General features: G+C 43.5%; 1 protein-coding gene across 3 annotated transcripts; it reads left to right on the forward strand.

Annotated features, from left to right (window-relative positions):
* Nucleotides 1–5,127: 5,127 nt before the first annotated feature.
* On the forward strand, nucleotides 5,128–26,583 carry CUNH17orf75 (chromosome unknown C17orf75 homolog). Of its 3 annotated transcripts, none has more exons than XM_008848177.2 (10): nucleotides 5,128–5,333; nucleotides 7,340–7,417; nucleotides 14,429–14,554; nucleotides 15,527–15,670; nucleotides 16,155–16,212; nucleotides 19,307–19,426; nucleotides 21,380–21,444; nucleotides 22,010–22,146; nucleotides 25,630–25,733; nucleotides 26,223–26,583. In XM_008848177.2, exons 1-10 carry the CDS (start codon nucleotides 5,194–5,196, stop codon nucleotides 26,427–26,429), a joined length of 1,179 nt encoding a protein of 392 aa, XP_008846399.1. In that variant the 5' UTR covers nucleotides 5,128–5,193; the 3' UTR covers nucleotides 26,430–26,583. The 3 variants fall into 3 exon arrangements, with proteins under 3 accessions (XP_008846399.1, XP_029409450.1, XP_029409451.1); XM_029553590.1 differs by having other exon boundaries at nucleotides 5,199–5,333; nucleotides 14,392–14,554; XM_029553591.1 differs by having other exon boundaries at nucleotides 5,281–5,416; nucleotides 14,392–14,554.

A 26,583-nucleotide genomic window follows, 5' to 3' on the forward strand; every position in this document is an offset into this window, starting at 1 on the left:
TGGGAAAAAAAAAAAAAAAAAAGTATTCTCTGTCACATTTTGCTCCTCTCTCCCCCTGAATATAGGAGTTACTTACTATTGCTGCGTGGTCCAGTCAGTAAGGAAGAAAAAATGGCAGGCAGGTGACAAGGTCTGTGGCCTTGAGGAGAGTAACAGTGTCTTTGAAGAACAGCTACTAGAAAAATTCAGAAGAATTTAACTTCAGACAGAGAAAAGACAAGAAATATTTGGTTTATCCAGTAACAAAATGAAAAACAAGGAACTCCATCCATTATAAACTAATACAGATACACTTCTTGAATTGCTCAATAGGAAAAAGGCTGTTGACAAAGAAGTTATATGCAGAAATAAAGAGAAAAAAGAGAGGGGAAGGAAGGTGGGAAGCAAGATTAGATTCCCTAGTGAGGTGGAACAAAAGAAAGGCCCAAACTGGGAGAGTAGATGCAGGAGTCCGGAGAGGGCCCAGGAGCAGAATGAAGACCTTATGTATCCTGGTCGCTGTCTCTGCAATAACATCTCTTGGATCTGTTTCCCCCAAGTCAATGTAACTGATTGATCCTCTTTGAGACCCACATTCTCCACTGTAAGAGTCACCTATGTGTTTTATTTGCTTTTAGATAGGGTCTTACTATGTAACCAAGGCTGACCTGGAACTCACAGCCCTCCTGCTTCGGCCTCCTTATCACCACACCTATCTTAGTTTCTTCAGCTCTTAACCTGCATGCAGCTCTATGGGAATGACTCCTTCAAGCACAAGGAACCTTTGCAGAGTTTAAAGATCTATGCCTTATCTACAAAATGTTTTCTTTTCCATCTACTCATATGGGTGTTTTGTGGAAACCAGAATAATTGGTAATTGTTTACTCTTAGAGGGGCTGGAGAGATGGCTCAGATGTTAAGAACACTGGTTGCTTTGCAGAGGACCTGGGGGTAGGGTGGAGGGATTGAACCCAGCACCTAGCTAACAACTCTAGTTCCCAGGGATCCAAGTCCCTCTTCTGGCCTCTGTAGGAATTGCATGCACAGCTGTACTTGAAGAGATGAAGGCAAAACTTTCACACTCTGTTGTTATTAAATAAATCATTTTTAAAAATTAAAAAAACAAAACAAAACAAAACAAAAAGACCAAATAAGTAATAAAATATTTTAAAAAGGATTTCTGGGTGTGGTGGCGCACTCTTGTAGTCCCAGCACTTGGGAGGCAGAGGCAGGTAGATCTCTGTGAGTTCAAGGCCTGCCTCGTCTACATAGTGAGTTCCAGGCCAACTGGGGCTGTGGGGAGACCCTGTCTCAAAAAGACCAAAAAAAATTTAAAAAAAGAGAGAAGTAAATTTTTTAAAGACTTTTTTTATTTTTAAGTGTATGAGTGTTTTGCATGTATGTGCACCACATGAGTGCAGTGCTTGTGTAGGCCAGAAGAGGCTGTCAGATTCCCTGAAACTGGAGTTAAGGATGAATGTTAGCTCTTCTCCGGGTGCTGGGAATCAAACTGAGGTTCTCTGCAAGAGCAGCCAGTGCTCTTTACCCCTGAGCCATTTCTCTTCCCCAAGTTCAATATTTAATAGGTTGATGTTTTAGTTCTGGAGAAGTGAATTATTGAGTCATGAAAATCCATGAAGAAGATGTAAATACATCTTGCTAAGTGAAAGAAAACAGACTATAAAACTATTTATTAGCCTGGGTGTGGTGGCACATGCCTTTAATTCCAGCACTTGGGTGGCAGAGGCAGGTAGATGTCTATGAGTTCAAGGACAGCCTGATCTACATAGTGAATTCCAGGTTAGCTGGGACTCTTGTCTCAAAAAAAAGAACCCAAGACTTTATCTCTGCCTTTCTGCCTTCTGAGGACTGGAATTGAAGGTATACTCCACCACACCTGGAGTTCAATGTGTGTGTGTCTGTGTGTATATGCCACATGTATAAGGTAGGCCAGAAGAGGGGACTCAGATCCCCTGGAGCTGGAGTTACAGTGGTTGTGAGCAACTTGATTGGCTGCTGGGAAGTGAACTTGGGTAAAAGAATAATAAATGTTCAGTAACTACTGAGTCATCTCTTTAGTCTCTCTAGGACTGATAGGTAATATTGCTAAAGGTAAGGTAAAACAAGCAAGGAAAAGATGCCTTAGGGGTTACAAAGTATTAACATTAACTCAGCAGTTTTTTTTGTTTGTTTGTTTGTTTTTAAATTTATTTTTATTTTTTTATTTTTTTTGTCTTTTTGAAGCAGGGTCTCCCTGTAGCCCCAGCTGTCCTGGAACTCACTACGTAGACCAGGCTGGCCTTGAACTCACAGAGATCCGCCTGCTTCTACCTCCCAAGTGCTGGGACTACAGGCGTGTGCCACCATGCCTGGAAGTGAGCAGTTTTTAAAAATTATTTTTTGTTTTTTCAAGAGTGGGGCATACTATGTAGTCCAGGTTGGCCTGGAACTCACTATATAAACCAGGTAGCAGGATTTTTTTTTTTTTTTTTTGCCTCCCACACCAGGCATAGTCTTACTAAGGTTTCCAGGCTGGCTTGGAACTCAGGATACTCCTGCTTCCTAAGTGCTGGGGTATAGCTGTGCACCACCATGCCTGGCTCTTTTTTTTTTTTTTTTAATGTGTATGAGTATATTGCCTGCATGGAAGTGCACCCGTGTCATGCAGTATCTGTGGAGGTCAGAAGAGGGCCTCTGATCCCTTAGAACTGGAGTTATTGATGGTTGTTAACCACCATGTGGGTGCTGGGAATCAAACATGTGTCCTCTGCAAGAGCAACCAGTGCTCTTAACTGCTGAGCCACTTGTCTTTTTTTTTTTTTTTTTTTTCCATCTTTTTGACACAGTCCCAGCTGGCCTGGATCTCACTGTGTAGATCGGGCTGGCCTTGAACTCACAGAGATCTGCCTGCCTCTGCCTCAAGAGTGCTAGAATTAAAGGTGTATGCCACCATGCCAGGCTCCTGGGTAACTTTTTTTTTTTTTTAATGTGTATGCATGTATTGCCTGCATGTAGGTAAGTGCATCCCTGTCATGCAATGCCCGAGGAAGACAGAAGAGGCTGTCAGATCCCCTGGAACTGGAGTTAGAGACAGTTGTTAGCTTGCCATGTGGGTGCTGCGATTTGAACCTGGGTGTCAGTGTTCTTAACCACTGAACCATCTCTCCAGCCCCCTGACTAACTCTTATATGTAAACATATTCCTTAAAATTTTGTATTACATTTATTTATTTATTTAATGCATGCACATATATGTGTGTGGGTGCAAGTGCCTAGGTGCTCATGTGGAGGTCAGAAGACAACTTGTGGGAATCAGTTCTCTCTCCTGGGGATTGAACTCAGGTCATCAGGCTTTGGGGGGTCAAGTGCTTTTACCTGAAGAGTCATTTCATTGGCCCTATATACACATATTACAATTCACTTTTTTTTTTTTTTTTTTTTCTTTTTTTTTATGAGAGGGTCTTACTATGTACCCCAGGCTGACCCTGAACTTGTGCCAGTTCTCTGGAGTAGTGGGATTACAGGTGTGAGTCACTGTTCTGGCTTCATTCTTATTATCATCTGTTTTTGTTTTTTGAGACAGGATCTCACTATATAGCTATGGCTAGCTTGGAACTTGCAGTGATCATCCTGCTTTGGCTTCCCAAGTGCTGAGATTACAGACAGCTTTTGAGACAGGGTTTCCCTGTAGCCCCAGCTGTCCTAGAACTCACTATGTAGACCAGGCTGGCCTTGAACTCACAGAGATCCGCTGCCTCTGCCTCCCAAGTGCTGGGACCAGGCGTGCACCACCAAACCTGGCTATTTATTATTTTAATTTTATGGTTATGACTATTGTTTGCATATATATAAGTGCACCTGTGTCATGCAAACCTTTCAAAGGTCAGAAGAGGGCAGTAGATGCCCCAGAACTGGACTTAGGATGGTTAACTGCAATGTGGGTGCTGGGAATCAAACCCCAGTCCTCTGCAGGAGCAGCCAGTGCTATTAACAGCTGAGCCATCTCTCTAGTCCCAGCAATTCACTTTCTTTTCTTTTCTTTTCTTTTTTTTTTTTTTTTTTTTTTTTTTTTTTTTTTTGGTCTTTTTGAGACAGGGTCTCCCTGTAGCCCCAGCTGTCCTGGAACTCACTATGTAGACCAGGCTGGCCTGAACTCACAGAGATTCGCCTGCCTCTGCCTCCTGAGTGCTGGAATTAAAGGCATGCACCACCACGACCAGCTTGGGGTGGGGGTGTCTTTTTGAGAGAGGGTCTCCCTGTGGCATCAGCTAGCTCGGAACTCACTATGTACAGCCTGCTGGCCTTGAACGCTCAGAGATTTGCCTCCTAAGTGCTGGGACTAACAGCATGCCCCACCACATCCAGGTGATTTCTCTTACTTGATGATTTTACCTATTTTCTTTTGTGAGTGTAAAAGTTTATTCAACCTCTTTCATGAAAAAACAAACAAGCAAAAAACCCAGCAAAACTCGGTAATTTGAGTTTGTGTCCCTGATCACTCCTTTTGGCTCAGAAGAAACGTTACAAATTTTAGAGTTGTTTTATGGCCAGTGCTTTCACTTTGAGCCACATATACCACATGGGCATTTAGTTTTTTTATTTTTATTTTTTAATTTTATTTTATGTGTATGAGTGTATTGCCTGCATGTATGTGAGTGCACCCGTGTCGTGCAATGGTCAGAAGAGGGCTTCGGATTCCCCTGGAACTGGAAGGCGTTAAGGACGGTTCATAGCCGCCATGTGGGTGTTGGGAATTGAACCCAGGTCCTCTGCAAGAGCAGTCAGTGCCCTCAACCGCTGAGCCATCTCTCCAGCCCCGGACATTTAGTTTTGAAAGGCCTGAAACTGTGTAGACCACACTGGCCTCGAACTCACAAAGATTCACCTGTCTCTGCCTCCTGAGTCCTGGGATTAAAGGTGGGCACAACACCTTCCGGGCAATATTTGTGTCTTTGATCAAACTGGTGTATGCACGTGTGTTTATTGCACACACGAAGAAAGAAGGAGATCAGCTCTATTATTTTCTGTGTGACTAGACGCACCGTCATCACCAGATACTGTCTCCTAGGGCGAACTCGGAAGTTCTAGCAGGACTCGGAAGCCAGCGGAACGCAGGTGTGCGAGGGCGGGGAGCAGGTCGAACCGGCCCACCCGGCACTGCAGAGCAGCAGGGGAACGGTTTGGTGGGGACACAGCGCTGTGCGGAGGTGCTGGGATGCTTCCCTCGTTGCAAGAATCGCTGGATGGGGATGAAAAGGAGCTGGAGAGCAGCGAGGAGGGTGGCTCTGCAGAGGAGCGGAGACTCGAGCCGCCGCCCAGCAGCCACTACTGCCTGTACAGCTACCGCGGAAGCAGGTGCCAGCGCCCCACGGGCCCCGCCGCCCGAACTTGCACACCGGCCCCGCGGCCCCCAAACGCCACCTCATCTCCCAGCCAAGGTCTCTGGCCGAAGGGCCCTCCTGGCCTCAGTCGGTTCTGCCCGGCTCGCGGATTTTTATGCCTGGTCCTCTCAAGCCTCTTCCCTCTTCCAGCTCCTGTAGGCTCAGCCCGGACCATTTGTCTAGCACAGTTCTTGAACGCTGCGATATTTCAGCTTTGTTCCTGCCCTCTAGTCATCGCCTCAAATTGCCTTCATTTCTACCTTCATTCCCCTCTAGTTTCCGCGGTTCTTGCGGCCTTTCTCTCCTCTATTCAGTTCCGCTCCCTTCCGCTGATTTTGCAGGGGCCCTTCTGGCCCTGGAAATAGTCTATTTATTTATTTATTCATTCATTTATTATTTATATTTTTTATTTTTATTTTTTGAGACAGGGTCTGTCTGTAGCCCCAGTTGGCCTGGAACTCGCTTACGTAGACCAGGCTGCCTCTGCCTCCTGGCTACTGGAACTAAAGGCGTGCACCACCACACCTAACTTATTTAATTAATTAATTTATTTATTTTATTATTATTATTATTATTATTAGTAGTAGTAGTAGTAGTAGTCTTTTTGAGACAGAGTCTTCCTGTAGCCCCACCTGTCCTGGAACTCACTATGTAGACCAGGCTTGCTTTGAACTCACAGAGATCCGCCTGCCTCTGCTGGGATTAAAGGCATGCGCCACCACGCCCGGCTTTTATTTATTTTTTTTATTTTATGTGTATGCGTGTATTGCCTGCATGTAGGTAAGTGCACCCGTGTCATGCAGTGCCCGCGGAGGACAGAAGAGGCTGTCGGATCCCCTGGAACTGGAGTTAAGAACAGTTATTAGCTGCCATTTGGGTCCTGGGATTCGAACCCCGGTCTTCTGCAAGAACAGTCAGTGTTCTTAACTGCTGAGCCATCTCTCCAGCCCCATGACTTATTTTTTAAAAGGTTAATTAAAAAAAATTTTTTTTTGTCTGTTTTGAGACAGGGTCTCCTTGTAGCCCCAGCTGTCCTGGAACTCCCTGTATAGACCAGACTGGTCCCAAACTCACAGAGATCCACCTGCCTCTACCTCCTGAGTACTGGATTAAAGGCGATTATTTTTTTATTTTTAATTATGTGCCAGTGCCTGTGTCTGTGTGTGAATATGCGAGTATGCAGTTGTTTGTGCGGTATTCCTCAGAGGCCAGAGACATCAGATCTAACTGGAGCTGGAGTTACAGACATTTGTAAGCTGCCTATGTGGGTGCCGGGAACCCAATTCTACTCTGGAAGAGCAGTAAGTGCTCTTATATGCTGAGCCATCCCTCCCAGCCCCTTTTTAAAGAGGTGTTTCTGGCTGGGCATGGTGGTGCAAGCCTGTAGTCCCAGCACTTGGGAGGCAGAGGCAGGTGGATCCCTGTGAGTTCAAGGCCAGCCTGGTCTACATAGTGAGCTCCAGCCTAGCCACTACTTGGAGACCCAGTCTCAAAAACACCAAAGATGGCTCAGCAGTTAGGAGCACTGGATGCTTTTGCAGAGGACCTGGGTTTAATTCCCAGCACCCATGTGTTGCCTGACAGCCATCCATCACTCCAGCTCCAGGGGATCCAATAGCCTCTTCTGATCTCCTCCTCTGACTCCGTGACATTGCACAACAGGGGTGCACTTAACATATATGCAGGCAATACACTCATACACATAACATAAAGATAATAAATAGAACATTTTAAAGAGGAGTTTCTTTGACCTCTCAGGTATTAAATCTTTTCTCCACCCCTTAGACATCCTGAGGAGAGAAGGGGCTCTTGTCAACACTATGGGATTTCTAACTCATGCCAGTAGTCAATAGAGGACCCAGGCACTTTGACATTACACTGTTTTAGTGGATTCCTTGCCTTTGCCCAGCTTGAAAAGACCCCATAAGCTGCTTGGTTTAGAGCTTATAATTGATAGTACTGTTGTTTTGTGTCTGGCAGGTTGACACAACAGAGAGGTGACAGTGATGATGCAAGCTCGGGTGGCACAAAGGCAGAAACTCCTGGTGATGACTTCAGGTGAAAACGGCTTAAACGTAACCCATGCATATGCTCTTTTAAAGTCTTTTTAAATTTATTTTTATTTAATTTTTATTTTATGTGTGAGTGTTATGCCTGCATGTATACAAGTGCACCCGTGTCACACAGTGCCCATGGAGGACAGAAGAGGGCATCAGAGCCCCTGGAATTGGAGTTACAGATGATTGTTAGCCATCATGTGGGTGTTGGGATTTGAACCTGCGTCTTCTGTAAGAGCAGCCAGTGCTCTTAACTGCTGAGCTATCTCTCTAGCCCCAGTTTATTTTTATTTTTATTTTTATGTGCACAGATGTTTTGCCTACATGTATGAAATGCACCTTGTGTGTGCAATGCCGTTGGAGGCCAGAGCAGGGTGTTGGATCCCCTGGAATGGGAATTATGCACAGTTGTTAGCCACCATGTGGGTGCTGGGAATTGAACCCAGGTCCTCTGTAAGAGCAGCCAGTGCTCCTAACCACTAAGCCATCTCTCTAGAACCCCCTTGCATATGCTTTTTATGTTCTGTGTGTCTCTGTCCTATGGATGTCTGAGTATCCTGTTACCATTAAACTTCCTTTGAGTCAAGCCATCAATTCTTCCTGTCCCCCAGGAATCTCTCATGATTCCCTCATTCATTCAAGGCCGGGTAAACACAGATAGTGCACCTGTGATTAGCCAGAGAGAATTCTTTTGAGCTTCTTGATTGGAACTCAGTAAAACATTCAAGATGATGCTGCTATCAAAATTTAGATTTCAAGATAAAAAAACAACAACCAGACATGGTAGCACACATCTGTAACTCCAGCACATAGGAGCTGGTTACAGGAGGATCAGGAGTTCAATGAGAGGATGGGGAAATAGTCTTTAAAGTGTGTAAGGACCCGACTCGAATACCCAGAATCCTGATAAAAAGTGGGGCATGATGACACACTTGTAATACCAGTACAGGGAAGACAGAGACGGGGGTATCCTTGGAGCTCACTGGCTAGCCACCCCAGCCTAATTGTCAAGTTCTAGGTCCCAGTGAGAAATCCTGCCTCAAATAAACCAGATGGATGGCGTCTGAGGAGCAACACCCAAGGTTGACCTTTAGCCTCTATAAGCATGTGCGCATCATCACACATGAATACCCAAGTACACACACTAAAGTTCAAGGTTATCCTCCTCAGTGACATAGTGAGTATGAGGTCAGTCTGAGCTACAGGACATCTCATTTTATTTATTTAATCAATCAATCACTTAATTAATTTTGAGACAGTTTCCCAGTAGGCCTGGCAATAACTATGTAGATCAAGTTGGCCTCAATCTCACAGAGATCCTCCAGCCTCTGCTTCCCAAGTGCTGGGATTAAAGGCCTGTGCCACCAAGGCTGATTTAGAATACCCTGTCTTAAAAAACCAAAATGTGGGTGGGGAGCTGGAGAGATGACTCAGTGTTTAAGACTGCTCACTACTCTTCTAGAGGACCTGAGTTTGTTTCCCAGTACCCATGTCTGATGGGTCACAACTGCCTGTAACTCTAGTTTGGGGATCAGACATCTGGCCTCCATGGGTACCCACATACATGTGGAATACACTCACACAGACACACATGTATACTTAAATAAAAATTTCAAAAAATGAAAATTGAGCTGGTGAGATGGCACTTGATGTCAAGCTTGATTACTTGAATTTGACCCCTTGGGACACATATAGTAGAAGGAGAGAACAGAATCAAACAAGTTGTCCTCTGACCTCCACATATTCATGCAAGCCCCCACCCCATAAGTAAATAAATAAACAAATGTTAAAAATAAAAATAAGCCAAGCATGGTGGTGCATGCCTGTAGTCCCGGCACTTGGGAGGCTGAGCCATCTCTCCAGCCCCTATTTTATGCATTTATTTTTAACTTTTGTTTTTGTTTCTTGTTTTAAGAGACAGGGTCTCCCTGTAGCCCCTGTTAGGCTGGAACTCACTATGTAGACCAGGCTGGGTTCAATCTCACAGATATCTACCTGCCTCTACCTCCTGAGTGCTGGGATTAAAGGTGTGTGCCACCATGCCCAGCTTTATTTTAATTTTTGAAAAATCAGTGTTTAAGGGGCTGGAGAGATGGCTCAGTGGTTAAGAACAGTGGTTGTTCTTGCAGAAGACCCAGGTTCAAATCCCAGCACCCACATGGCAGCTAACAACTATCTGTAACTCCAGTCCCAGGGGATCTGACAGCCTCTTCTGATCTTTGTGGGCATTGCACAACACGGTGCACTTACCTACATGCAGACAATACACACATCCACATAAAAAAAAATTAGATTTTAAAAATCAGTGTTTAAATGTGTATGATTGTTTTGCTTACATGTGTAAAGTATACCATATATGTGTAATACCCACAGAGGCCAGAAGAGGGCATTGAATGCCAGTGGAGCGGGAGTTAAGGACCATCAAGTGTGTTGAGAACCCAGGTCCTCTGCAAGAGCAACCAGTTTTCTTATCCACTGAGCCATCTCCAGTATTTATTTCTATTTGTTTATTTTTGTCTTTTTGAGATGGGGTCTCCCTGTAGCCCCAGCTGGCCTGGAACTCACTATGTAGACCAGGCTGGCCTTGAGGTCACAGAGCTCAGCCTGCCTTAGCCTCACTGGTATTGAAGAAATCGTGCCTCACCACTCTGGCTTTTTTTGTTGTTGTTTATTCATGAGTAGACTGTACTTGAGGACTGAGGAAAAGGAAGGGGAAACCGGAAATGGTGATATAGCAAAGTGAATAAGCCAGGAAATGTAGTGATGGGTTGAAAAGATTAGGACCCATTTGAGGATAGTGATCATTTAACATTCTTCATCATGAAGTTAGGTTTTTTAAAAAATACTTATTACTTTTATTTTATGTGTATGAATGTATTGCTTGCATGTATGTACACCCGTGTCATGCAATGCTGTGGAGGTCAGAAGAGGGCTTTGGATTCCCCTGAAACTGGAGTTAGGGACGGTTTGTAGCCACCATGTGGGTGCTGGGAATCTAACCCAGGTCCTCTGCAAGAACAGTCAGTGCTCTTAACCACTGAGCCAGCTCTGAATTAAGGGTTTTATTCAATCATATTCAGCTGCAGGAGCAGAGCAGGTAGACAGACTAGTTTTGCTCAGAGAGTCCACTGAGATGAAAACATTTGAAGGAGATTAAGTTCATATTCATTCACTCATTCATTTATTCATTCATTCATTCATTTTGGTTTTTTGAAAAAGGGTCCCATAAGTCCCAGGCTGGCCTCAAGCTCACTATGTAGGCAAGGATGACAAACTCCTGATCCTCCTGCCTCCACCTTCCAAGGGATGAGATTATGGGATTACAGGCATGTGTCACCAAGTCTAGCTTTTTCTTAAACTTATTTTTAATTTATTTTACTTTTTAAAAAACTATTATTTTTACTTTATAGGTATGAGTGTATTACCAGCATGTATGTAAGTGCACCTGTTTCATGCAATGCTTGCAGAAGTCAGAAGAGGGCATCAGATCCCCTGGAACTAGAGTTATGGACAGATGGTTGTTAGCAACCACGCGGGTGCTGGGAATTGAACCTGGGTCCTCTGCAAGAGCAGTCAGTCCTCTTAAATGCTGAGCCATCTCTACAGTCCCAATTTATTTTACTTTTTTAAAATTTTATTATTTTTATTTTATGTGCATGTGTGTATTGCCTGCATGTAGGTACCTGCACCCGTGTTGCACAATGCCCACAGAGGACAGAAGAGGCTGTCGGATCCCCTGGGACTGGAGTTACAGACAGTTGTTAGCTGCTATGTGGGTGCTGGGATTTGAACCCGGGTCTTCTGCAAGACCAACCAGTGTTCTTAACTGCTGAGCCATCTCTCCAGCCCCTTATTTTACTTTTTAAAAAAAAAAATATTTCATTTATTATTTTTATGCGTATGTGTGTATTGCCTGCATGTAGGTACCTGCACCCGTGTTGCACAATGCCCACAGAGGACAGAAGAGGCTGTCGGATCCCCTGGGACTGGAGTTACAGACAGTTGTTAGCTGCTATGTGGGTGCTGGGATTTGAACCCTGGTCTTCTGCAAGAACAGCCAGTGTTCTTAACCACTGAGCCATCTCTCCAGCCCCTTATTTTACTTTTTAAAAAATATTTTATTCGCCGGGCATGGTGGCACATGCCTGTAGTCCCAGTACTTGGGAGGCAGAGGCAGGCAGATCTCTGAGTTCAAGGCCAGCCTGGTCTACATAGTGAGTTCCAGGACAGCTGGGGCTACAGGGAGACCCTGTTTCAAAAAGACAAAAAAAAAAAAAAATTTATTCATTTTATTTTATTCATATGAATGTTTGGCTGCATGTATGTAAGTGCACCTGTGTTGTGCAGTGCCCTTGGAGACCAGAAGAAGGCATACGATCACATGGAACTGAAGTTAAGGACAATTGTTAGCTGTCATTTGGGTGCTGGGAACCAAACCTGGATCCTCTGCAAGAACAGCTGGTGCTCTTAACTGCTGAGTCTTCTCTCAAGCCTTCCCCACCTTTTTTTACTTACTTATTTTTGTTTTTATGTGTATGAGTATTTTGCCTGCATGTATGTAAGTGCACCATGTGCATGCAATACCCACAGAGACCAAAAAAGGGCGACGAATCCTCTTGGAACAGGACTTATAGACAGTTGTTAGCACCCATGTGGGTCCTGGGAACTGAACTCTGGTCCTCTGTAAAAGCAGCCAATGCTCTTAACTGCTGAGCCATCTCTTCAGCTTTTATTTATTTAAAAAAAAACAAAAATTTTTATTTTTATTTTATGAGTATTTTGCCTACATGTATGTAAGTGAACTTGTTATGAATGCATTGTCTGTGGAGGGTAGAAGAGGCTATTGGATCTTCTGGAAGGACAGTTGTTAACTGCCATATGGGTGTTGGGACCAAACCCCGGTCCTCTGCAAGAGCAGCCATTGCTCTTAACTCTTAAGCCATCAAGCCATCCCTCCCCCTCCACCACTTTTTTTTTGGGGGGGGGATACAGTATCTTGCTATGCAGCCCAGGCCAGCCTCAAACTCAAGGTGATTCTGTTTTAGCCTTCCAAGTGCTGGGATTGATTACAGATGTCATCACCACACCTGGCTTAGGAGTCAATTAAATTTTTTTTCATTCATTTATTTTGTGGGTTTTTTTTGGGGGATATGTGTGTAGGTGTATGTATGCCATGGTGTATATAGTGTATATGTGGAAGTCAGAGAATAACTTGTAGGAGTTTGTTCTCACCTTTCACCATGTGGGTTCTAGGGATTGAACTCAGGCTGTCAGCCTTGGCAGCAAGTGCCTTTACCTGCTGAGCCATCTTGCTGGCCCAGTATTTAATATTTATACTCAAAGTTGAAAGAAAGAAAAGCAAGAATGTTCAGGTGTGCACCAGATAGGGTGGCTCATGCCTATAATCCCCACACTCAGGAGGCTGAAGCAGGAGGAGCTCAGAAAGTTTGAACTATTGTAGAGAGTACTAGGTCAGCCTGTGCTAAATAATAAGACCCTGTTTTAAAAAAATTATATATATATTTAGGAATTTATAATGACTGACCGTGAATTTTTTTTTTTTTAAGACAGGGTCTCTGTATAGCCCCAGCTGGTCTGGAACTTGCTATGTGGACCAGCCTCCATCACCATCTCACAGAGATCAGCCTGCCTCAGCCTCCCAAGTGCTAGGATTAAAGACTTATACCACCATGCTCAGCCCCTAACTATGGAATTTAACTGGAAGTGAGACAGGAAGTGAAGAGATAGGAAACGAGTTTGTGAAAGAGGCAGAGTTAGGTATTTTAGTGTAGTTGTCGTGTGGAGAGAAGAGCTGGAAAGGGGAATGGAAGGTAGATTGTACTTGGTGAGATGCATTCCTAGGAACCTCAGTGTGTTAATCAGCTTTACATTCTATGACAAAATACCCGAGATAATTTGTTTTAGTGACCCAATTAATTTAATTAGGATTGCTTACAACTTTTTCTTTTTTTGAGACACAGCTTTAGGCAGCAGAGGCTGGCTTTGAACCATGTAGCTGAGGATGACCTTGAACTCCTGATCCTCCTGCTTCTACCTCCCAAGGACTGGGTTATAGGCATGTACCATCACTCTTGATCATCTTTTTATTTAAGTGCTAGGAACTAAACCAGGACGTTACACATGCTAGGTAAGTAACCTATACTGAGCTACACCCCCAGTTGAGATAATGTTAAAAGGAGGAAAGGGGATGGTAGCAAGATGGCTCAGTGGTCAAGACCATGTACTGCTCTTCCAGAAGATCTGAGTTCAGTTCATAGCACCCACATAAGGTGGCTCACAACCACCTGTAACTCCAGTTCCAGGGGAACCAAGGGCCTCCTTGGGCCCCTACATTCATGTACACATGTACATACAGATACTCATAATTAATAATAAATAAAGGAGGAAATATTTATTTTGGCTCAGTTTTAGAAGTTTCAGTCTATGGTTGCTTTGGCAACACAGTAGTTCTTGGCAAGAGCATATGACAGAAGAGCCTGTTAACCTCATGGCAGTTAGGGAGAAATAGAGAGGAAGGGAGGGAGGTGGCCAGTTGGCCAGCTAGCCAAGATCCCAATATCTCATCAGGGCATACTTCTAGTGACTTAACTTCCTTCAACAAGACCCCACTTCCTAAAAGTTCTACCACTCTCCAATAGCACCATGGTATGGGAACCAAACCTTCAACATGTGGGCCTTTGGGGGACATTCCAGATCCAAACTATAGCACTCACCAACAGGAGTTAAGTAGAGAGCATTCTTAAGTCCTTAAGAGAGACTCTAAAGTAGGGTATGGCAGTATACGCCTATGATCCCAGCACTTGGGAAAAGATGATCACCACAAGTTTGCAGTAATCTGGGCTATGTAGTTAGTTCAAAGCCAGCTTGGGCTATATAATAAGATTCTATTGAGAGAGAGAGACAGACCCTGACTTTGGTACCATTATATCTGACTTATGGTTATGAATGCACTAGTCCAATGGTCAGGACTGTGTGTCTTTGATTTGTCAAGCCTCTCCTTGGCGGATACTAATCTACCATCTGAAATGGAGCCAGAGCTGCGCAGTTTCATTGCTAAGCGTCTTTCCAAGGGAGCAGTCTTTGAAGGACTGGGTAATGTTGCATCTGTGGAGCTGAGGTAAGTGTAAAATGTGCTGTGTGCTGTGGTTTTTTAATTTCTGAGCTAAACATGAGAAGTGTTGATCTAGACCTGCAAAATTCATCTTTGTTTACTGTTTTCTGGTACCTCTTGCCCTCAAGGATCTCACACATAAACATTTATGAAATTATACTGTGTGATGGAGATGCTGGCACCTAAGTATACTTTAATCGTTTTACGCTTAGAAGAATAGAGTCAAGAGCTGGAGACATAGAGAACTTTCAGTTCAGTCTTATAGAATTTTCCTAGCATGCTCTTTGTTCAATCCCTAGCATCATTTAAAGAAAAAGTTAATTGCCAAAGTTGAAATTGTTTGTAACATGCTTTTGCAAACAGTTCTTCTTACAGAGGGAGACAGGGAAGTACTTTCATTTCAATTTTCAAATGAGTAAATAAACTCAGGAGTTTAATTGGATGGGAAGGTGATGGTTTTTTTTTTTTTTTACCTTGATGGAGTTCAGCTTAAACAGGCACCCTCAGTCCAACATCAGAACATCAGATGTCTTTCAATTATACTTCAGACCATGAGTTTGCCATATAGGTCTCCTTAGGAATATGAGGCCATGGACCAAGGATAAGGCCACCAGATAAGCCTGGCACATCTGCTTGGAACATCCACTAGTGTGAAGGTTTAAAGGAGATCATGCTTATCTTTAAGTAAACATGGATATTCAATGAACAAGAGTGAACTCTGTGTAGCTTTTTCATATAAGACAGCAGACTTCAACAAAAGTTCAGCCCTGATAGAGGCTGTTGTAATTACTGTCCACCAGGCTGTAGAGTCACGTTCCTCTGCTGAGATGAGTCAGCAGATGAGACGTTTGGAAGCTTTGAACATGTAGCCAGTCTGAAAGTGTTGCTAGATCAAGGTAGTCTGAGTTCAGAGCAGTCTGTAAATGAGATACACTAGTACCCCCAGTACTACATTGTACTTTCTTCTTTCTTTTCTAGAATTCCAGGTTACCGAGTTGGTTGTTATTACTGCCTTTTCCAACAGGAAAAACTGCTTCCTGAAACAGCAACAATGGAACCTGAACATAACCCTTCAGAGTATGTGGTCTGCTTTTTAGGAGGATCTGAAAAAGGCCTCGAGCTATATCCTTTCTCTGGTGTTTGAGGTGTCAGGAGGAACATGGGAAGGCAAGTGGAGGAGCAGCTCTGGCGCTTGCCCCCAAGCTTCTCAAGCCATAAAGAGTGTGTCAGTTTCATACAGTCCTGTGGCCATTGCGTTGGCTTGTTTGATTCACTTCCCATTATCTGAGAGACCTTCTATTTCTTTTTTTAAAAATATTTTATTTATTTTTATTTTATGTGTATGAGTGTATTGCCTGCATGTATGTGAGTGCACCCATGTTGTGCAGTGCCATGGAGGTTAGAAGAGGGCTTTGGATTCCCCTAGAACTGGAGTTAAGGACGGTTCATAGCCGCCATGTGGGTGCTGGGAATTGAACCTGGGTCCTTTGCAAGAGCCTTCAGTGCTCTTAACCACTGAGCCATCTCTCCAGCCTGAGACCTTCTATTTCTTACTGAGAGATAAATTATTGATTATTCATCCTGTATCACTTCCTTAAGAACATACTTTCAGGCTCGAATTGGACAAGTATATTCAAGGGCTGAAAAATAATATGAATTGTGAGGTAAGCTGACTGATTTAAACCTTGTAAGCCTGAAATGATTACTATATCATGACTTCTATACTTGTCAAATAATATAGATAGCCACAAAACTCTTAAATTCTAAAAACTTAGCCAGGCATGGTGGCACACGCCTTTAATCCCAGCACTCGAAGGCAGAGGCAGGCGGATCTCTGTGAGTTCAAGGCCAGCCTGGTCTACATACTGAGTTCCAGGACAGCTGGAGCTACAGGGAGACCCTGTCTCAAAAAGACCAAAAAAAAAAAAAAAATCTAAAACCTTTACCTTGTGGTCTAGGAAACCGGTGATCTTTGAGGATAGCAGGAATGTAGCCACACTGGTGCTAGAAGTTTCACGAGACTACTTTTGATGTATTGTACTGATGAAAAATTCTGTTATAGCCAGGTATGGTCATCCCAGCTCTTGGAAGGCAGAGACAGGAAGACTGTCCATGAGTTGAGGCTAGCCCAGTCTATGTAGTGAGTTCTAGGCCAGCCAGGGCTACAGTGGGATCCTGTCTCAAAAACAAAACAAAAAAGGACTGGTGAAATGGCTCAATGTGTAAAGGTACCACCATGCCTGATGATCTAAATTCCCTGGGACACACATCGTGGAAAGGGAGAACTGACTTCCAAGGGTTGTCCTCTGACCGCTACATATTCACCTTGGCATGCATACATACACGCATGTACACACACACAGACAGATATTTACCCCCCCCCAAAATCTATGTCAAATTCAAGACGTGTAACATGTGGTGAAGAAGATGCCTTTTACCTGATTTCTAGGCACATAGGGTTTATATTTTGGTCAGCTCTAGTGGTCCATGAAGCCTGTGAAACCAGAGATATGTTGTGCCACAGTATATATATGTCCTTGAACTTACCAAAGAGTTTTAGAAACATTCCATTCTCATCTTTTATGAATCAGACATATCTGTATTGACTAATTTACCAAAACTTGTCAAAAACTATGCTTTCAAGCCAGGTGTGGTGGTACATGTCTGTAATCCCAGCCCTAGGAAGGTGGTGGAAGCAGGAGGATCGGGCGTCAAGGTCAGTGTCAGCTACATAGGGAGTTTGACACCTACCTGGCTTATGTGAGACCCTATCTTAAAAAAAAAAAAAAAAAAAAAAAGCCTTTGGCTTGTTACAGTACTTAAAGTTAGAATTCTAATAAATATATTACGTATTACATGTCGTAATAGTTCCTTTTTCTTGGCATGTACTTACATAGCTTATGGCAAGAGGAGAGGATAGCTGAGGAATGAGCCAGGGATTTGAATCTGGGGTCCTGCTCTCCCACACTAGAGCTCTTCTTATGCAACAGGTGTCCCCATTGCAGTCTAGAAGCCAGATGTGCTCGTGGGGGCATGTCTGATGACTAGAGTGCTTTAAATAGTTCAGTGTTCACATTCTGAGTCTGGACAAATTCTGTCCATACTCTTTCAGTCATTAGTAGTCAGTAAGCTTATACTGTGCATGTTTCAGGCATTACCATGTCAAGATGGAGAAATGGGATTGTTCAGAGACTATCTCCAGTGAGGAATAGTGCAGCAAATAGCACAGAACTCTACTCCTTCAATAAGCTCCTAGAAAATGAGATTGCAAAGCCTTTGGTTTTTTGTTTTGTCTTGCTGTATAGTCATTCTAGAATCTCATTTTGTAGCCCAAGCTGGCCTCGAACTTGAGATACTCTTGTCTGAGTGCTGGGATTACAGGTTTGTGCCATGATGCCTGGCTCACAATTCATTTTTTTGAGCTGATGGTATTTGTGGGGGAAGGAAGGGAAGGCGGGAGGGAGGAAGGGAGAGAGGGAGAGAGGGAGGGAGGGAGGGAGGGAGGGAGGGAGGAAGGAAGGAAGGAAGGAAGGAAGGAAGGAAGGGAAGGAAGGAAGGAAGGAAAAAAAAGAGGTATGGCTAGGCATGGTGGTGCACACCTATGCTCCCAGTATCAGGGAGGCTTAGGCAAGAGGATCACAAGTTCAAGGCCAGCCTATACTACATGGCTAAACTCTGTTTCAAAAACAAGAAAAAGCTGGGTGTGGTGGCACCAGCCTTTAATTCAAGCTCTGGGGAGGCAGAGGCAGGCAGATCTCTGTGAGATTGAGGCCAACCTGGTCTACATAGTGAGTTTTAGGCCAGCTGGGGCCTCAGGGAGACCCTGTCTCAAAATAAAACAAAAATAAGAAAAGAGGTACTTGTTCTAGTTTTTGTTCTTTAGCTATTAAGAGTATATTGAAGGGGGCTGGTGTAATGCCTCAGAAGTTCAGTTCCCAGCACCCATGTCAGGCATTTCACAACCACTTATAACTCCAGCTCCAGGGAACCCACTACCTCCTAGCCACTGCAGGCACTCACACAGACAAATACACAAATAAAAGTAAAATAAATATTTGAAAACCAGTATATTGAAGAAGGGGCTAGGAAGATGGCTTAGTATATAAAGTGCTTGCCTCACAAGCATTAGAACCTGAGTTTGGATCCCCAGCACCCACATAAAAAGTTGGGTGTGGCTGGCAGAGGCAGTTGAGTCAGGCAGATCCCTAGACCTGGCTGACCACTCAGCCTAGCCAAATCAGTAAGCTCCAGGTGCAGTGAGAGACCCTGCCTTAAAAAATAAGGTGGAGGGGCTAGAGAAATGGCTCTGAATAAAGCTCTTGCCACCGAGCTTGGTGACCTGAGTCTGATCACCAGCACCCACATGGTAGAAAAGCTCCAACTCCTGTTAGTTAGCCTCTAACCTGAGCACATAGATTGTGGCTGGAGAGATGGCTCAAAATTTAGGAGCAGTGACTGCTCTTGCAGAGGACCCAGGTTTGGTTCTCAGCGTGGTTCCAGGGGAACCAACGTTTTCTTCTGACCTCTGTGGGCATTGTGCAACATGGGTACATTTACATACATGCAGACAATTCAATCATACACATAAAAATATTTTAAGACACAAGGTGGAAAGCAATTTAGGAGGACAGCTGATGATAACCTTTTGTTTACACACACACACACACACACACACACACACACACAGAGCTTATTGAAGAAAATGTTCAGTCCAGGCTTATATGATATTAAAGCACATGACATTCTCTCTTGATCTAGGAAAGGGGCCTGGAGAACAACGTGAAGTCCTATCTGAACAGCTGGTTTGAGGATGTAGTGTGCCCAATCCAAAGAGTTGTTCTTCTCTTTCAGGAGAAACTCACCTTTTTGCTACATGCCGTGAGTATTGTCCAAGAAAAAGCATTCCTTAATTGAGAGTCACCTCGGCAGAATTTGGATCATTTAGAAACAGGCATTTTCTCTAAATGTTATGTAACATTACCCTCCCTGAATATTTATTCAGATTATGCTTGTTGTTTGGACTATATCTTATTTACTCAGATCTAGAAAATTTTATTACTAAGGTGGTGTTGAACTATAAATGTCAGCTGGGTCTTCCTAATAGGATAAAACCTTTTAAAATGATTTTTCTTAAGCCGGGGATGGTGGCTCATGCCTGTAGTCCCAGCACTTGGGAGGCAGAGGCAGGCGGATCTCGGTGAGCTCAAGGCCAGCCTGGTCTACATAGTAAGTTCCAGGACAGCTCTGGCTGCAGGGAGACCCTGTCTCAAAAAGACCAAAAAAAATTTTTTTTTCTTCTTGACCACTTTTTTGACGTAGGGCCTGTGTGACCTAGGATGGCCTCAGGCCTTTTTTTAAAGAAATTTTTGATTAACGTGTGTGTGTGTGTGTGTGTGTGTGTGTGTGTGTGTGTGTGTGTGTGTGTATGTGTATGTGTGTGTATAAATGTGTAAGCACACACATGTGTAAAGGTCAGAGAACAACTTTTGGGAGTCACTTCTCATCCATTTTCTCCTGTGTGGCATACTCCAAGCTAGCTGGCCCTTGACTTCCTGTAGATTCCTGTCTCTGCCTCCCATGTCACTGTCAGAGTGCTGGGATTACAGATGCTCACTATCATATCTGGCTTTTTATGTGGGATCAGGGGATTGAACTCAGGTTGTCAGACTTGAGTGACTAGCATTTTTACCCAATGAGCCATCACCCTTGTCCTGGCCTTAGACATTGAGGCTTATCTGCCTCAGCCTCTTGAGTACTGGGATTACGGGCCTGCCTAACCACACCTGACTGAAATAATTACTGTTTGAAATTATCTGAGACAGGTGAAATTTCCAAAACACTTTGAAAGAGAAAACAAAATTTCAAAGTGATTTTAACTGTGTATGTCTGCTTGTGTGCAGGATGGACCTGAATTCAATCCCCAGACCCCACAAGGTGGCAGGAGAGAACCAACTCCCCAGAGTTGGCCTCTGACCTCCACATGGGTTGTGTGGCATGCAAGTGCTTATGACTGCATGTGTGTGTGTGTGTGTGTGTGCACAAGTAATAAAATAAATAGATGAACTTTGGGGCTGGTATAATGACCACTGGTGTACCACCTGATGACCTGAGTTCAAGCCCTAGAACCCACATGGTAGAAGGAGACAGTCAACTCCCACAAGCTGTCCTCTGACTTCCCCATGTATGGCATGGCATGCATGCAGTCTCCTGCCCACTAAACAAACAAGCAAACAAAATGCTTTTAAAAATGTAACATGTGCCTATAATTCTAGTGCTGGAGAGACAGAGAGTGAAGAAGTGAGAGTTCTAGGAGAGTGCAGGAATCGAGCAAGACAATGTCTTAAAATAACCCTACTACAGGAAAAATTAGAGCACTTGCTTACTTTCTTAGGTGTATGAGGCCCTGAGTTTAACTGGCAAAAGAAAAACAACTTTGCCTTAAAAATGTTAACAGGCAGAGGCTGAGAGATGGCATAGTGGTTAAGAGAACTGTCTGCTCTTAAAAAGGACCCAGGTTCAGTTCCCAGCACCAACATGGCAGCCAACAACCATCCCCAACTTCAGTTCTAGGGGATTCAATGCCCTCTTCTGACTTCTGCCTTTTATGACAATGGGTGCATTTGCATACATTAAGGCAAAACACTCATACACAAAGCAAAAAAAAAAAAAAAAAAAATGTTAGCAGGCAGCTGCTGAACAAAACTGTGGTGGGCAGTGCCTATCAGTTATTCTCAGGTGAAGTGGTTACTAAGGACGGTGATATTCAGTCATAGTGGTGACTCAGCAAGGAACACTGGAAGACACATATCTAAAGGCTTTTCTTTTTCATAGGCTTTAAGTTATACTCCTGTGGAGGTTAAAGAATCAGATGAGGAAACAAAAAGAGACATTAACAGGTAAAGAACATAATATTTTAAAAAATATTTATTTTTTAGTTTTTTTTTTTTGGTCTTTTTGAGACAGGGTCTCCCTGTAGCCCCAGCTGACCTGGAATTCACTATGTAGACCAGGCTGGTCTTGAACTCACAGAGATATGCCTGCCTCTGCCTCCCGAGTGCTGGGATTAAAGGTGTGTGCCACCACGCCCAGCAAAAAAATATCTTATTATTTTTATATTATGTGTATGAGTATATTGCCTACATGTATGTGAGTATACACCTGTCATGCAAAGCCCACAGAGGTCAGAAGAGGGCATCAGAGTCCCCTAGAACTGGAGTTATGGACAGTTGTTAGCTGCCATGTGAATACTGGGAACCAAACCCTGGTCCTCTGCAAAAGCAGCCAGTGCTCTTAAGCACTGGGCCATCTCTTCAGCCCCAAAACATAATTTTTTAAAGAAAGCTTTCTCCAGCAAGCCCAAAAATTGCATTTTTAACCAGCAGCCCCTAGTGTAGAATGAATGTGTTCTCTTCCTCCCATTCTGTAATACTGTTTGTGGAAAAGAACTTGTATATGTGACAGGTTTCTGAGTGTGGCCAGTCTTGAAGGACTTATTCATGAAGGCACCATGACATCTTTGTGTATGGCCATGACAGAGGAGCAGCATAAATCTGTGGTCATCAACTGCAGTGGCTCCCAGCCTCAGTTCTACAATGCAGGTGAGTCAAAAACTTGGAAGCAGTGTTCATTTCATGGACCTTTTCTGAGTTTACTACTTCTTTTTTTTTTGGGGGGGGGTCTTTTTGAGACAGGGTCTCCCTGTAGCCCCAGCTGACCTGGTACTCACTATGTAGACCGTGGTGGCCTGAAACTCACAGAGATCTGCCTGCCTCTGCCTCCCAGTGCTGGGATTAAAGTCGTGTGTCACCATACCATGCTCATCTCTTGAGTTTCCATCTTTACACTGAAAATACATGATACAGTCACAGCCTTCTTGTGGTGTACAAAGCTTGCTGAAAACACTAATGATCGTAGAAACATGAAAATCAAGTCATGCCTAGTAGTCCATTCTGTGTGTATAAGAAAACTCACATATGTATACACAGGAGACAGATAAATGTTCATAAAGACTTTTTTTTGAGACATGGTCTCACTGTGTAGGCTAGGCTGGCCTGGAATTCACTATGTAGAACAGGCTGGCCTCAAACTTACAGAGATCTGTCTGCATCTGCCTTCCAGTGCTGGGACTCAAGGTGTGCAGCACCATGCCCCGCCTTGTTTTTTATTTATTTATTTATTTATTTATATTTTTGTTTGTTTATTATTTTGAGACAGGGTCTCCCTGTAGCCACAGCTGGTCTGGAACTCGCTGTGTAGACCAGGCTTTTTTTATTTTTTATTTCATGTGTATGTGTGTATCGCCTGCATGTAGGTAAGTACACCCGTGTTGTGCAATGCTCACAGAAGACAGAAGAGGCTGTCGGATCCCCTGGAACTGGAGTTAGGGACAGCTGCTAGCTGCCATGTGGGTGCTGGGATTCGAACCTGGGTCTTCTGCAAGAACAGTGTTCTTAATCGCTGAGCCATCTCTCCAGCCCTTTTTATTTATTATATGGGTTTTTAGTTTTTTGGTCTTTTTGAGACAGGGTCTCCCTGTAGCCCCAGCTGTCCTGGAACTCACTATGTAGACCAGGCTGGCCTTGAACTCATAGAGATCCACCTGCCTCTGCCTCCCGAGTGCTGGGATTAAAGACATGTGCCACCATGCCCGACAGTTTGTTTTTTTCTGAGATTTAGTCTCACTGTACAGTCTAGGCTAGCCTTGGACTCATACTCCTCCTACCCTAGTCTTCCTCATATTATAGGCTTTTTTTTTTTTTTTTTTCAGTTTGTCTTTGAAAAAGGGTCTCATGTAACCTTGAACTCCTAAACCTCCTGCCTCTGCTTTCCAAGTGCTGAGATTATAGGCATGTACCACCATGACTGGCCTAAAGACATTTTTTAAAAAAATTTGTGTGTGTGTGTGTGTGTGTGTGTGTAGGGATATGTGTATCATAGCATACATGTGGAAGACAGAGGACAGTCCTCACCTTCCACCTTGTTTGAGTCAGGGTCTCTTGTTTCCTGCTGTGTACACCAGACTAGTTGGACCCTCAAGCTTCCAGGGATTTTCCCATCTCACCATAGGAACGGTGGATTTTAGATGCACATACTGCATCTGCATCTGACTTTATCTGTGTTCTGAGGATCTGAACTCAGGCCCTTATGCTTGAATGGCATGAGGTTTTTGTTTTTTTTTTTTGGTGTGTGTGTGTGTGTGTGTGTGTGTGTGTTTGGCCTTGAACTCACAGAGATCCACCTGCCTCTGCCTCCTAAGTGCTGGGACTAAACGCATGCGCCACTACACCCGGCTGAATGGCATGAGTTTTATCCACTGAGCCATCTCCCCAGCCCTGAACACATTTATTTATTTATTTATTTATTTATTTTTTATTTGTGTGTATGTGCCTCTGTATGTGTGTGTGTGTGTGTGTGTGTGTGTGTGTATGAGCACGTGTGGAGACCGGAGAATTTGCAGGAGACTGTTCTCTTCTTCCACCATGTAGGTTCTGGGGATCTAAGTCAGGCTTGGTGGCAAGCATCTATACCAGCTGAGCCATCTTGCTGACCCCACCTAAAGACATTCTGTGTGTGTTTGTGAGAGTGTGGGTATATGGCACAGTGTAGGCAGTCCTCACCTTCTACCTTGTTGGAGGCAGGTTCTGTTTTATTTTTTTCTGCTGTATACATTAGGCCCATGAGCTTTGGGGATTCTCCTGTCTGCTTCCCATGTCCCCATTGGACTGTTGGGATTACAGAGGTTTGCATGTGCATCCAGCTTTTACATGGGTTCTGGGGATTCTAACTCAGGTCTTCACGCTTGTGCGGCCATCTTCTCAGTCCCCTTAAAAGTATTTTTTTTTTGGTTTTGTTTTGTTTTTTTTGTTTTGGACAAGGCTCACTATGTAGCTCTGGCTGGCCTGGAATTCCATATATAGACCAGACCAGACTGGTCTTGAACTCACAGAGGTCTTCCAGCATCTGGAGGATAGCAGGAGTGAACTACTATTCCTGGCCTTAAAGGCTTTTTTTTTTTTTTTTTTTTTTTTGAGACAGTGTCTCCCAACTAGCCTGGAATTCACTATGTAGACCAGGGTAGCCTGCATCTCAGAGATCTGCCTGCCTCTGCCTTGGAGTGCTGGGATCAAAGGTGTACGTCAGCATGCCCAGCTTAAAGGCTTTTTTTTTTCTTTTTTTTCTGGTCTTTTTGAGATAGGGTCTCCCTGTAGCCCCAGCTGTCCTGGAACTCACTATGTAGACCAGGCTGGCCTTGAACTCACAGAGATCTGCCTGCCTCTGCCTCCCCAGGGCTGGGATTAAAGGCGTGCGCCACCACACCTGGCTCTTTTTTTCTTTTAAATCAACAATATAACATCTAAGTCGTACAATGGAATATTATAGAGCAGCTAAAAATGAGCTAGAGATATGTTAGTATAGCTCTCAGATGTACTATTTAATGAGACAACCATTAAGCAAAATACATATTGCTAGGCATGGTGGTACATACTTCCCGACACAGCAGTTGGGAGGCAAAGGTAAGTGGATCTCTGGGCGTTCCAAAGAAAGAAAGAAAGAAAGAGAGAGAGAGAGGGAGAGAGAGAGAGAGAGAGAGAGAGAGAGAGAAGCAAGGAAGGAAGGAGGGAGAGAGAAAGAAAGAAAGGAGAAAGGGAGAAAGGGAGAAAAGAAAGAAAAATACATATGAAGCTTAGAGAGACAGGCAGGCAGAGTGCATGAGAATGACCATTTTGGAGGGGAGCATGACTGGGGAGAACTGTTTTGGCATTTCTTTGCTATGTGGCAAACATTACTCTTTTTCAGATTACTACAGAAGTTTTAAATAATTAATTACAATTTTTTTTTTGTAAAGAAATACAGGTGCTTTGTAGCACTTAACATTTTTTTTTTTTTTTTTAATTTTTTTTATGGAGGGGAGCATGACTGGGGAGAACTGTTTTGGCATTTCTTTGCTATGTGGCAAACATTACTCTTTTTCAGATTACTACAGAAGTTTTAAATAATTAATTACAATTTTTTTTTTGTAAAGAAATACAGGTGCTTTGTAGCACTTAACATTTTTTTTTTTTTTTTTTAATATTTTGTAGGAAGCAACCGTTTTTGTGAGGAATGGATGCAGGCTTTCTTGCATGGTGCTGAAGGGGGGAACCCTTTTCTTTTTAGACAAGTTCTGGAGAACTTTAAACTAAAGGTAATGCATTGGCTGTGTGCCAAGGGCCACTTGCAATATTTTTGGTGTGAATTTGATCGTTGCCAGGGACAGCATCTGCGATCTGACAGCTGCGATGTCCCTAGAATGGAGCGTCCCCAGAACTCCAGGCGTCACGACACTTGCCCTTTCAGCAGCTTTGCATGCAGTTTCGTTTCCAAGAAGCTGTGTTGGATGCTTGCTTATATTCAGGGGACATCAAGCTGACCAATGTGTGATGTATCTCAGTTGCAAAATGCAGAGATACGTGATGGGAGAGTGCTGCCACCTTAAAAGATTTAAGTCTTTTTCTACAGGAGAAGCTGTTACACCAAAGGCAAAGTATATTAGCAATAGAAATAATGGGATATTTACAATAAAAAGCCAACATTGGCACATATGCTGAGGGCTCAGCTTGATAAGGGATATTTCTCAAGCTTCGTTACTATCTCATTGAACACATACTTAATTAACTGAGTCTTCTTTTTCTAGGCCATACAAGACACTAACAATTTGAAGAGATTTATCCGGCAGGCAGAAATGAATCATTACGCCTTGTTTAAATGTTACATGTTCCTTAAGAACTGTGGTAGTGGAGACATCCTTTTGAAGATTGTTAAAGTGGAACATGAAGAAATGCCTGAGGCCAAAAGTGTGGTAGCTGTTCTGGAAGAGTTCATGAAAGAGACACTGGTCTAAAGCGTTGATCATGTGTTGGGACCACTGTTTCATGAGGTTGTATGTTTAAGCTTCTTGTTTGAAATTGCTGTTGCTATTGTTGATAGGATTACACATAAGGTTCTTTTTTCTTTTCATAATTTTTTTCTTTAACTTAATTAAACATACAAGTTTA

Source organism: Nannospalax galili, unplaced genomic scaffold (assembly GCF_000622305.1).
Source record: "Nannospalax galili isolate Female #2095 unplaced genomic scaffold, S.galili_v1.0 scaffold363, whole genome shotgun sequence".
Taxonomy (NCBI): domain Eukaryota; kingdom Metazoa; phylum Chordata; class Mammalia; order Rodentia; family Spalacidae; genus Nannospalax; species Nannospalax galili.